Here is a 13,360-nt window from a genome sequence, read left to right as displayed (position 1 = left end):
GTATATTATGGAAAGCAGCAGAAATATTTACATTATCATTATGATATTTTTCCTGTTGCGCAGATGAGATGTCTGCACTCCAGGTCATCAGTTCAATCTGTTCCTACACTCACTTTGCGTAAGGAAACTGCCTCAGTGTGAAAACAATGCCGAATGCATCCTCATCTCCTCCTCACCAGAAGAGAAAAGACAGTTACAGTCATTCTGCATTGTTTCCTAGTTGCAGTAATGACAATTTACAAGTGAATTTCCCACTGCTCATTCTCTTCATGGACAAGACTCCCACAGCTCCGAAGCACTGTACACTCAGGAAAACACTTTTCAGCTCCTTTCAGCACACAGCCGAAGGGGAAAGGCAGAAAATATTCACATATGAGCCAAGCGATTAAAAGGAAGTTTTCAAACAAGAAAAGCAATATCCATACAGCAATACACTGTGTGCATGCACACCATGATGTGCTGACATTTGCTGACTGGCTCTAAGGGCAAGGCCAAAAAGCCACATTACCAAAGCAAAAGCAGTAAATCTGACCCTGACAAACTCCGAGCTGCGCAGACTAACAGGGTTATCCAGTTTCCGGAAAAGAAACTGCCTATAAACCATCAGGTCAGAATCCCCCAGTAATCATATACCTGTGATATAACCTAATTAATCTCCAGCTGCAGTCTCCACAGCCACTCAATCCTCTCAAGATGAAAAGCAGCCCATGAGTGCCCCAGACCAATGCAGAGGCTCCTCAGCCCTGCCACCACCACAAATCCAGCGCCAGGAACCAGAACAGAGCCCTGCAGGGAGCTACAGCACTGGGGCTGCTGCTCACAGCAGCAAAGCCCAAATTCTGAAGATGAATCTAGCAAACAGCAAGGCAATAATGCCCACCCACCATGACTGTGTTTGAGCCCTCTGTAATACTAACTCATGTGAAAGCCATCAGAAGCTGCAGCTGAGCTCCTGTGCTTTCCCCCACTGAAAGCTGTCCCTCCGGACACGAAGCTGAAGGCAGTTCATCAGGACACATCTCAGAGCTGGCAGAGCACACACAGCTCAGAACCCATGAGTGCAGCTCTCCAGGTGATGGCCATGGAGTCTCCATCCAGCCAGCCTTGCTGGGACTCAGAGCAGGAGAAGAGTCTGTGGAAGCTCAGAAAAGCCTAATTTTGCCAAGCACTTCCAGGATGTTCTGAAATGTCCCGGCTGGGGAGAAAAGAATGAACTCTGATGGGAGTTAATGTCTAATTGTGAGTACCTACTGAATCAATATTCCTTGTTTGATGCTAAGAATAAGGCAAAATTTAAGAAGCATCAGAAACTATTTACAACATGCAAAATCACAGACCGGACTTGGTAAGTTTACAAGACTACTATTGGAGTTAGCATTTTCCAGTCCAGGATTGCTTCGAGCAGCCAATAACAGTATATTAACAGTATTTTTCACATGGTATTTCCAAGCCACGTGATTTGAAACTACAATATATCTGAGGGTGCTTTAAAAACCCCAACATTCAGAAATGGACACCCAGCAACATGGTTAAGGCTACCAAATAATTATCAAATAATTAAATGGTAAATTAACCCCACAAATTTGGAGCCTCCTGGCTTCTTGAGCTGAGTATCAATGAAAAGAGCATGTCACCCTTCAAACAGCAAAGGAAAAAGGCTGAAAATGCAAGGCAGTTGTTACTCAGCTAACAGAGTAAAACAACGTATTCCAAAGCAGACTTATGCTTAATCTGCACGTGTGGCATTTCCTATGGAAATATATAATCCTTTGCCACAAACTCCCTCAAATAGCTTTGTAATAAGATGACCTGATGCCAGAGGTTGTCAATAGAAACCTCCTCAGAAGGGAGACACCACCAAAATGCAGCAGTGATTTTCACAAAAAACACCCTTTCTTCCCCAGTCGTGTCCATTTCCCCTAAGAGGGGAAACAAGACATCTGCACACTATCATTTCAAATAACCAATTCCACACAGGGGAAAAAGCAGGACTGAGGAGGAAGCCTTCTGGCTTTTCAACATGTTTTCCTTTGTATTCACTCTCACAGTTATAATAATTTTTAAAAATCTTTTATTGTATTTTTAATTATTCTTCTGCACTACTTTAGACAGAAAAACAAAATCCTTAGACATTTCAAATAATATTGGTGTGTACTTGTATTAAAAAACCAAATGGCTACATACATTATTTACAAGCAAAGCCCAAAAGAAGATCTAGAATGACTTCAGCTTGATAAATGGTGTAAATGTCATCCAGCTATCTGCAGCACAAGCCTCTGACCTAATGCACATCTTTCTCAAGCCAGAAGTGCACCCCAGAGACCAGCAAACACTTACTGTAATTATTTACTGTCTTCTGAAAAGACCCACTGTGATCTATACACAGTAAAACTACAATTATTGGATGTGGATAAAACCACAAAAACACCCTGCTACAAGCCCATGCTCTTTTGTCATGGCAACACCGTAACTCAAACTCCTGCAACAATTGAATTGTCAGGATCCTGCTTTAATGGGAAATGATAATGGAGCTCCAAGGCAGCAATCTGGGAGAGCGAGCTTTCTAGAAAGGGAACAAACAGAGAAATAAAGAGGACACTGAGAAAATTTATGATTTGATTGCTTTTCCAAGCACAGCTTCTAATGACATCCACAAGATAAAAGAGTCTGAGTTTGACCAGGAGTCATGGTTAGATACCTCAAGCTTGCTGAGGATGGGGCTGGGAAGGAAGGTTTACAAGCAACACTTCCAGGAAGGCTTTTCAGCAGCAAATCCTGGGCAAATCACAGCCATGTGCAGCAACCCCCTGGCTCCAATAAACATCTGAGCTGTGAAGGCACAGAGCAAAGCAGACACTGGTAAAACTTAATGCACACTGCACTTGTCCAGTCCCAGCCAGGAGACACAGCTGAGCCAACACCTGCCTGCAGCACAGCAGTGGCACACAGGGAAGCTGAGAACACCTTGTATTTCTGTTTAATCAGGGCAGCTTCTTAAGTAAAGCACTAACTGAACAGTTCCAGGTGCTCCTAGCAGGAATTATCTAAAGAAACTACTTACACAAAATCAAACACACACACTGCACACACACACTGATATCATAAAAAAGTGGACAAGTCAAGAAAAGAGATGGCAGGCAGTAATTTCGAAACATAAAGCATTGCCCTACTGTGATTTGTCAAAGTTAAGATCCTTGAGTCAGGTCTGTTTTGCCCCTGACAGTCACTGGTGAGGAATCTCCCCAGCTCTTATCCCACCCCACAGCCTTTCATTCTATCTTCTCTCCATGCCCAGCTGAGAAGAGCAGCAACAGAGTGTCCAGCCAGGATCAGCCCAGCACACAACCTCAGCCGTTCTGTGATTCTGCTCAAACTCAATATTGCCTCTTTTTAAGGCTACTCACGGAATTTGCATTGTGTTCTGCAAGTACTTACTCACTATTTTACCCATCTATCAATCAACTTTCAAAATATTCCTCTACACAAGAAATAAGCATCCCACTGATCCAGCTTTGATAAATCTCACAGTGCTACAAATTCTTACACCATGTTAACAACAAGCAGCTTGTTATACAATGGCTGTTCCTGATACCAGGAGGAAATGCCTTTTTATTAAGACAAATAAATATGTCTACAAGATCTCCATTCTGCTGATTGTGGAACTTCAGCCTACTTTAAAAATAACTATACATGAATATGATAAAACATTAGGACTACTACAAAATGTAAACACAAAGATATTATATATGCACAGCCATGGATCCATATTGTCCCAGTTCAGGCTCACGGGGCTCTGCTCCCTCACTAAGACACTCAGTTTTGGAACAAAATCTAGATTCTGGTACTACTCAAAAAAGTAAAAAAATTCATTTCAGAGACTAATGGATGTTTCCACTACCCTGATATTTTGGTATCAGAATTCAGTAGCTAAGTTTCCAGAGCCTGGTTTGCTCAGTCAAGTGACAACTGAGACAGTTCATTAAAAGTAAATAAACTCAACAAATGGTCCATGGCTATAAATTTGGTAAAGGTATAAATTATCACTGCAAGACTTGAGTTTAGAGCACTTCTAAGAGATTTTTTTCCACACACACAAAGGAGCTTTACCATGACTACTTAGCAGCTGGCCTGGGGTATAGAGACTTCAACAATGCAACAAATATATCCTTACATGACAGGGTGTTTGTGGGGGAATGGGCTTGTTTTCCCTTTTGTTTTCCAAGACAAATAAGTATCTCATGGACCACTAGTATAGTTGTTTTTTAGTGAAAAGCAGATGTATTACAATCATTTTATACACCAGGTTTGCACACAAAGCAAATTCAGGATTCTAGCAGGCACAAATCTTTGCTTACAAATTTGACCAGTGATTTTCACAAGCTGTATTGGATATTAGAAAATAATTGCGTTAGAATCAAAACCTAGTTTTATAGCTGTTAAATTACATGTTCATTTTATTACACTTTTTCTGCGTGTTTTATCACTTCTATTAAAAATATCTGTTCCCTTATGGATATTAGTAAACATCTGAAACTATTAAAAAAAAACTTTCATGCTTTTATTTCTAAATTCATTAAAAATACCTTTTTCTTGTTTCAGTTTCTCATTAAAAGTGCCTGCATTTTGAATTATTAGATAACTATCCCAGTTCAAACAGTTCAGAAGCTTTAAAACCTAGGCAGTGAAGGCAACAGAGCAATGAGAAACATTTCCACCAGAGAATCCAATCAAGGGTTCATTCACCATCCGACTTAAACTTAAAACCCTTATCTAAACCAAAGCAAACAAAATCCATGAGTCTCAAAGCCACGTTTTCTAGAAGAAAAGGCTCAAAGCCTTATGAGAAACTCGTTTTGTGGGACTCCTCACATTCCATTTAAGGTTTATTTCACGATATATATTCCTGCTTGTAATATCAACCAGATGTGACAACGAAGTCTAAGCAGCCCTGTAAAAGATGCAAGGATATCCTGAAGCCCAGAATTTAGGAGAGGCATGGAGAAAAAAAGGCCAAGGTAGCTGGAGCTGAAGGGAAGGCTGAGGATGCAGTTATAACCTGAGAAGCATTCTAAATTCAATTTCATGAGTGATCAGAAAGGCAGGATTTCAGTGGAAATGCACCGTGCACGACCTGGTGACACACAAGGAACCACAGCCCTGCTGTCCCAAACCATGCAAACCATGTGCACATGGAACAGCAGGAGAGCCTATGGGTTTATTCTGCAGCTTCTCAAGCACACCATAAACAACAAACAATGTCCTACATTCTAATTCCCAGCAGCAACAGGGCTGGAGAGATTCTGCTGTTATCGGTCTGCAGAAACAAAGTTGGCTCCTCCAGTAAAGTCCCAGGTTTCAGCCTGGCTAGCAGAACACTGAGAAAAGCCTTCAGTTTCTTTTTCAGCCTTTAGCCATTCCTGAAACATTAACAGGTCTTCCCTGAAACTCTCCAGCACACCATACTCCTGCATGTTCAAGCAGGTCAGTCACTCCATCTCCACCAAATTCTGTTCATGATAACAAACATGCTCAACTTTCACACTCTCATCAAGCTACCCAGCTTAGAATGTGATCTATTTATCTTTATCTTCAAAGAAAAAACCAAAAAGTCAAGTTTGTACCTTCATTAACAAAGCCATGGACTGTTACAGTCACTGCTTGCCTGCTGAAGAGGGCAGCTGTGAGAATCAGAATTCATCTGTATTTCCTACATGGATGAGACTATGAGCTCTTGGTTCCAATAAATAAACCCAAAGTATACCATTTGGACATAATGCACAGAGATATTTGGTTCTTTAAAATTTTGGATTGTTAGAGCTGCAGCAAGCTTACATAATTATAACACTCAATTTTGGACTTAATACTTTATGAGGGTTATAACTATTAAGAAGAAAATAATGGAGTAACATCTGAGTAACTCAGAGTCAAGAGCTGGAAAATATGGCAGCAGAAATAACATAGCTATACCATGGAAAACTACAATTAAGACCAGCATTATCTACACTTTTTAACATTCATTTTAATTCACTCGTCATAAATTCCACAGAATCTACCTCACCCCTGCATCAGCCTGTCTTACTGAGTTTTTGTTTGACTGCTTTGGTGCCCTTTCATCACTTTCTCAGCTCTGCTTCCTTCTGGAGAGGCTGGGGCAGAGCAGCTGCAGGGAGGAATGCAGGCACCACTGCCCTGCTGCTCGAGCATCAGAGCCTGGTGAGAGCAGAGGGCACTGATGGATTTCAGACAAGCCAGAACAGAAGCAAGAGAACAGCTCTGGATCTACCAGCACTGGGACCAACACAGAAACATGAAACAATAGAGAGCAACCATTTATATGTGTGTGTTTCTTTACAAATTCGAGTAGGAAGCAAATTTTTCATTCTTATCCCATGACTGGAAAACACGCAACCGAACTACACTTGGAACTGTAACAGTTCACTTGAGCAAAGATTTATTTGCTTATAATACACACTCTATTTATATAACACTTGTATCTTCTAAAGAAAAAGCAAGTTTCTTCTGACAAACAGTGTTAAAGTGATCTATCTAATGCACTGCTATACAGTAAGCAAGATTTTGAACGAATGTCAGTGAATAAAGACAAATGTTCCGACAGCATCCGTGGGGAGGCATTACAGAACAGCATTCAGATTAATCATTCCATTCTATGGAACTTTATTACAATCTTTATATTCTAAAAGCAAAATTATTGCCCTGACTGTTAAGGGCTATAATGCATCATGATTACATGACCTACTGAAAAATACCCTCTGTGGTACTGAAAAGACTCAGCACTCTCCCTTCATTTCTTTGTGTGAGGTTCCTGAGGACAGATGCACACACAATGTTCCACTGGAACCACAAATTACCAGAGAGTTCTTGTCATGATATCCAGGTACAATGAGACCACTCACAAAACAATTTTCAACATGTTAAACTGGCATTTGCAGAGATAGAGGTGAACTCTATAAAAACTTCTCTCTTGAAAGCATCATCATATCCTTAGCCATCCAACCCATATGAAGCAACTCCTCTCAGAAATAAATACAACTGGCACCTTCCAGAGACCTGATAAAGGTATCTGCAAGGATGTGCCAGCTCACACTTTATACTCCAGAGGAGTTTCAAGACACAAAATTTCAAAACCATGCAAAGAACATTGGGAAATACAACCAAATTGCTCAGCTCAAGCAAATCCACTGAGCAAATAAATCTTAGTGGATTCAAAAGTCATGACAAAGCTTGCAAAACAAGTCCAACAAGGATTTCTCTAAGTATATTTTAGGACTAAAAGACAGCTATAGCTTACCATTTTTTAATATTTTTTAAATCTGCAGAATAATGGCATTGGCTTACTTGTACAGTTTTTCATGAGTAAGCTGGGACAACATCAAAAGTTCATTACAGAATTTCCCCAAACTGCATCAATGTCACTTGCTGCACAACACTGTTCAACTTGCCTCTTTTAAACATAAACCAAGATCCTACTTCTTAGTAGTCTTGTGATTCCAAAATTAATCTGCACTATCACCATGTGGTTTGTATTTCCACAGGAAGAAAAATTCAGTGCACTGCCTAAATGTTTTTTTTTGGTTGCACATAGATGTATTAAAACAATTATAAAAATTCCACATGAATGGAGAACTTTTTCAGCCACCCTGCAGTAGCTTTACAGGTTCACTAACCAAATCACAAGTCTTCATATCTGACGTTCCATAAACAAGCTCAAGCATTAAAAGAACAGTTTTACCAAATTTCAAAAAGCAAGTCTGGATCACAAATTTAATTTTGGCAAGATCCAGAAAATTATTTCAAACAGCTTTTGACTACTCCTTTAAAAAGGCAGGTGACTCTTTTCTTGATAGTAACTGTGCAGGCACCTGCTCATCCATTTTATTTGTATACACTTTTTAAAAAAAATACAAGTTTTGTAAATCATCCAGCCATTGTTCTAACATCACCCTCTCCCTCTTCCCACCAGAAAGAAATAATGCCAACTTCATGTTAGCTTTCTCTTACTGTTGAAATGGGCCTTGATGCCATCTAAGCATTTTATAACACAGCTTTTACACTTTCAGGAAAAACAATTGCTTACCTCTTTGTATTTCCTCATCTTCCTGCCTGATGAGGCAGCAGCCATAACTTTGCTGGTCTAGCTGGCAATGCCTTGCCTTAGTTAAAAAGATAATTTTCTAAACTAAAGAAGCTATAACTACCTCCATTATTTTAAAATAAGTATATGCAACCTCTCTTTGTGGACATTTAGACTGAATCAGATAGGTGAACCTGACACCTCCCATGGTTTCTGGAGCTCTACACAGAGTTCAAAATAAGTCACCTTGACGTCATCCTGGTGAATATATGAGGAACAGAAAAATTTTGTGGTTTCTCTTCCCTCTGATATTTATGCTCTACCAAATTACAGCTACACAGAAGAAAACACAACACATCCCCAAAAAAACCCTTACTAACTAGCAGTTTAATATCACAAAAAATTAAACCTCTCACCGCAGTCAAAACACAAACATGTGAATCTGCACAGTAAGGAACATAAAATAGAAACATACCACAGAAAAATAAATCAGATTATACTTACAGTCTCGTTAACTTCTGTGTGTTCTGAAAAAGCAGCTCGGGAAGAACTTGCAATTTATTCTTGTTCAGACGCCTAAACAGTTACAATTAGAAATAAAAAAACAAAACAAAACAAACAGATTAGACTATTTTTCAATTTAAGAAGTTTATTCTATTATACATAAACACATGAAGCTCCCATTGGACTAAATCTCATGCAGTGAACTCTTTGTGGGATGCCTTGTGGCACTTTATTCATTCAGGAGCCAAACCGTGTCATTTGTAGAGCCCCTGCCTGCACCCACGAGGTGAGGAGTCAGGGGACAGTCACCACCAAGTTTTAACATTTATGAGTACACAGATATAATTTTTAAATTTTCCTCTGGATGTCTCCTGACAGAGAATCATACACTCAGCTCACACTGCTTTAGGAACAGCTACTGGCAGGAATCTGGATTTTCATTCTCCTTCAAAAAATGTAGGCACAGTAAATTCAGTAACTTGACCAACCAAGATTAATCCCAGATTAGCTATTACTTCTGTAGTATACATAATTTCTTTTTTTAAAGAATTTTCTTGAAACTTCACTTGGAAAACCTGAGCACTGTTGTAGAAAACATGAACATATGGGTAACCAGATGACTATATGGTGATTTGAAATAGAATATTAATCCTGAAGATTCTTCCAGGAACATTTTAGAGAACAGATTAGTGTTTATACTTTAGTCCCTTTTACTCACTCACTATCTAAGTTTTACTCTGATGACAACTTGCCAGTTTTTAGGAAACAACCATTCCAAGCTATTCCAGTAACTATAAAAAGCATGAGCCTCCTCTCCATAAAACGTGTGACAGCCCTGCACAGCCTAAAAGCAGTTCTGCTTGTAAGACACAGTCTTGTTCTTCAATCCTTTCTCTGTTGTCTTACAGTAAAAACAGAGCCTTGCTCTCTCAGTCCTAATGAACGCTATTTGCATAATGAGTTGACCTGCACTAATTACATACAACCCCTCTGTCATAGAGGGGAAGCTGACTTGTCCTGTCAGTTCATACATGAGTCTGTCTTTGAGCTCCTTTGTTCCCCATCTACCTTCCAGGTTAACTTCGATAGCAGATCTATTTTTGCTGAAGTTTTGATCTCCAAAGGCACCTGGAACTTCTATAAACCTACTGCTACTCAGCAGCTCATGTCTGCTTTCCCGTTTTCTTGCACACTGAGTAATTTCACTATCAGAATTCAAGAATTTTTGGAATTGAAAGGCCTTCCTGAGATCAAACTAACATTGTGGGGTTTGATACGGCAGAGTTTCCACATGGCCACCATATGAACATGTCTTGCAAGATAAAGGGGTGATGGAGGAGAGGGGAATATTAACTTCTCTTTCTGACACCTAGAACAGATCAAAGGCTGCATCTGCAAGCTCAGAGCCTGAGCACTGCATTACACACACCACATGATCACCAATACTTGTATCTGCTGAAGTTATTTCCTACAGCTTTTATCAACTACTCAATGCCATTTTTGAGATAAATGAACAAAGCAGCAAAAGAAACTTTGAAGAATATGAGAAATACTAGTTTTGCATTTGAGAAAATACATGGGAAGATTTGAAACCAGATTCCCTTACACCCATGTGACACTTCATAATTTTGTACCTAAGTAAATTTAATCTTGTGTAATTCAAGGTTGATAGTAATGTGCTACCTAACCCTCATCAAATTCATTACTTCAGTTAAGCATGTTTATCTTTTAGAATAACAGGATGAAATATAGCGAGAAAACATAACTCATACAGGGCTTTGCACTCCTCAGCTACATCCTCATTCACCAGGACAAGCACTAGTCAATGAGAAACACTGAATAAAATCAACTTATTTATTATTAAAAATGAAAGAGTGACGATGAAATGCATCTATTACATATGGCACCAAATGTTTATTCCTGTGTCTGATTATCATTTCAGATTTCACAATGTACATATAATTACCCACTGTCATCCCAAAGTCATCTGACTTATCTCAAAGCAACATGCCAGGCTTTAGGAATATTCTCTACTTGCAAGGATTTCACAAATGCTGAGCTTATACTTATTGTTTTAAGCCAAAGAAACTAATCAAACTCATATTAAGTTTCTAGCACAGAAGGTTTCACACCAACAAGAAGACAAGAAAATGTATGTAGTGACAATAAATTATATTTCCAGGTTAGCAAACTTGCAACCAGAGAAGTCAGACATTTACAACTTGCATTGACACAAATAACTCAGACAGTGAAAAGAAACCCCTAACATCAAGGTCTTTTCTCTAGCTTACTATCAAATTAATCCATAAGATTAAACATTTAAAATTATTTCCAATTATTTCCCCTCTAAGAGCAGGTTACCTTACTAATTGATAATGAAGCAAATTAGTCTAACAACACTTGAAGACTCCATGGCTATCCATGTCTCAGTTCAAGCTATGGGACTCTCCAAACAACTTTCCACCACTTTCTGAGATTTATTTCAAATTGAAACTTCCGCCAAAAGTCATTTTATTCATAGTTTGACTCTCAAGGGAACTAAGGGAATGAAAAGGGGTTTGTTTCTATTGAACATCACCTACTGTATTATAACTTCTACTGCAATACTCACCGAAATATAAGACTAGATCACCTCATAGAAACTTAGACACACTTGATGTAGGATACATTGAACATGCTCGTATTTATTATGTGCCAGAAAGCCACCAATAGCCTAGGAAAAAATCCCAATTACACCTCTTATTTCTCTTCCTGGCCTTGAGAGAAAGGCCATTAAGAAAGTCCTCAATACAGAAGTATCAAAGTACCAGACAGGATGTTTTCAAATTCCAAAGAAGAGACAGAGACATGTTTAAAGATTATTTAATGAAAAGACCAAATGTTCTGAATGGTCATTTATAAGCACTGTTTCCTCTGGTTTGACAAAGAAGTGCCAAACATGGATGAAATGCAGTGGAACAGTTCCTAACACATCATCTGACAAGAACTGACATTTATCCTCACCTATCAAAGTCAGTTTTAGGACAGAAAGGGAAGCTTCCAGTGCAAGGTAAAGCAAAAGTCAGGAATGCCAGCACAGGGATGGAGCTGTTCCTCAGGAGAGGTGCAAAGCCCAGGCTGGGCACACTGAGGGATCTGCTGGGACTAAATGATCCCAACAGGAACAGAAATGCCCCTGCTTGCCTAGACCTCTTACCATCCCATTACTGCATAAATCTGAATCCTGTCAGCTGTCCAATTTCAATTTCAGCAGTATTTCTGATTTCATAACAAACACCTCGGAAAAGGTGAAGCCGTGTAACAGTGAAATAAAAATGGTCTGCAAAGAGTCTGTAAACAAAGTGAGCCAGTCTTGTAAAATGATTCCATGGACATTGTTCCTGGGACTGTACTTTATTAACAAATAAAGATAGTCTTGATTTTAAATTAGTGACTTAAAATAGAAATAACATCAGGAAATATGTGGAACGTGAATTTAAATCCAAGGCACTTTTGCAACTGTAACTAGCTACATCATGAAGGAATGCCAGGTCAGCTTTGTGAATCTGAAAAGTAGACTACAATTAAAAAAAAAACCCATCATTTACATTTTCCCATGAGCAAATCATTCCAATTTTGATTATCAGACTGGGAATGGCACCTGGGATGAAGCACAAAAGGAAACCCTTGGATTTGGCCTCTTCCCTGGTGCTACAAACACATCAGCCCTGCAGGCAGGACGTGAGAGCACACACAGCACCATCCACCACCCAGCACCAGGGAGGAATCCGGGGCTCAGAGCCAGGCAAGATCTGCTCCACATTATCCGACCTGGGACTGCTGGATGGGAATGCAGCTGCTCAATGTATTTCCAACTGGATGCTTTACAGCTAATAAGACCTGCAAAGTATTCCGGGAATTCGGAGCGCTGGGCAGAATGATGCATAATCATCTAATGCCACGGAACAGATTAGCTCCAGTGCTGGATCAGAGGCAGCTCTGGATGTGCACAGCATGGAGTCCAGACTAATAAAGCCTCCTGGAAGCTGAAGAACTGTGCAGAGAGGCTCTCCAGGAGTCATATCAGCTCTGGCAATACCTGCACTGAGTAAAATTTATTAACTCTGATTAGACACATGCTGGCTGCACAGTCACCAATCTCCATATACTGCGACTCCCTCCACCTTCCAGACTGCCTTAACCACTGCTATGCACAGGAAATACAACTTGGCATATTCTGCTTTGTTAGTCTGCTCCTCAGGTCCCCATAAGTGACCCAAATGAGCTGACCAGGCACCAGCTGCACAGAGTCCTTGATTTATAAGCAGTGTGTCTCCAGGAGTCCATCCATCACCTCCAAGGCAAGGAGACCACCACAGCAGGACACTATTCTCTCACCAGGCTCAGATTCACCCTGGTTCTGCTGGAAGATGTTCAGGGAGCTGTAAAGGATAAAAGCTAAAAGTCCATACTCCTGTCTGCAGGAATTCAGTGCAGAAGTCAAATGCTGCTACTCCTGAAATGACTATAAATCACTGGCACATTCGTAATAATGAATGCTTACTAATTCTTCATACTGGACGTTGACTCCTATTCCCATATAAAATCAGTACATAAATGTCTGAACTTCACAGCTTTACCATGTTACAAACTGCATTCTCTTTCTTTATTAGTCAAAGGGCCTAAAATGCAGACAAAGAATTCATGACCTTCAGAAGTCATACATGTAATGCTGTCCTCTGGTTTATGATTGTTTTCTTTAGAGCAGCCCCATACAGCATCAAA

At 39.8% G+C, this 13,360-nt stretch overlaps 1 protein-coding gene across 2 annotated transcripts in view; it reads right to left on the bottom strand.

Moving 5' to 3' along the window:
* Positions 1 to 13,360, bottom strand: part of SLIT3 (slit guidance ligand 3) — a 457,068-nt gene that overhangs the window by 405,584 nt on the left and 38,124 nt on the right. For both annotated transcript variants that reach the window (XM_085073420.1, XM_085073421.1), the window contains one exon: positions 8,597 to 8,668. In XM_085073420.1, the coding sequence (XP_084929546.1) occupies positions 8,597 to 8,668 (72 nt within the window). The remainder of the gene's footprint in view (positions 1 to 8,596; positions 8,669 to 13,360) is intronic.

This window comes from Lichenostomus cassidix, chromosome 13, assembly GCF_008360975.1.
Source record: "Lichenostomus cassidix isolate B80296 chromosome 13, HeHo_3.0, whole genome shotgun sequence".
In the NCBI taxonomy this organism is placed as follows: Eukaryota; Metazoa; Chordata; class Aves; order Passeriformes; family Meliphagidae; genus Lichenostomus; species Lichenostomus cassidix.
The sequence above is the reverse complement of the archived record's forward strand: the minus strand, read 5'-3'. Positions and strand labels throughout refer to the sequence as shown.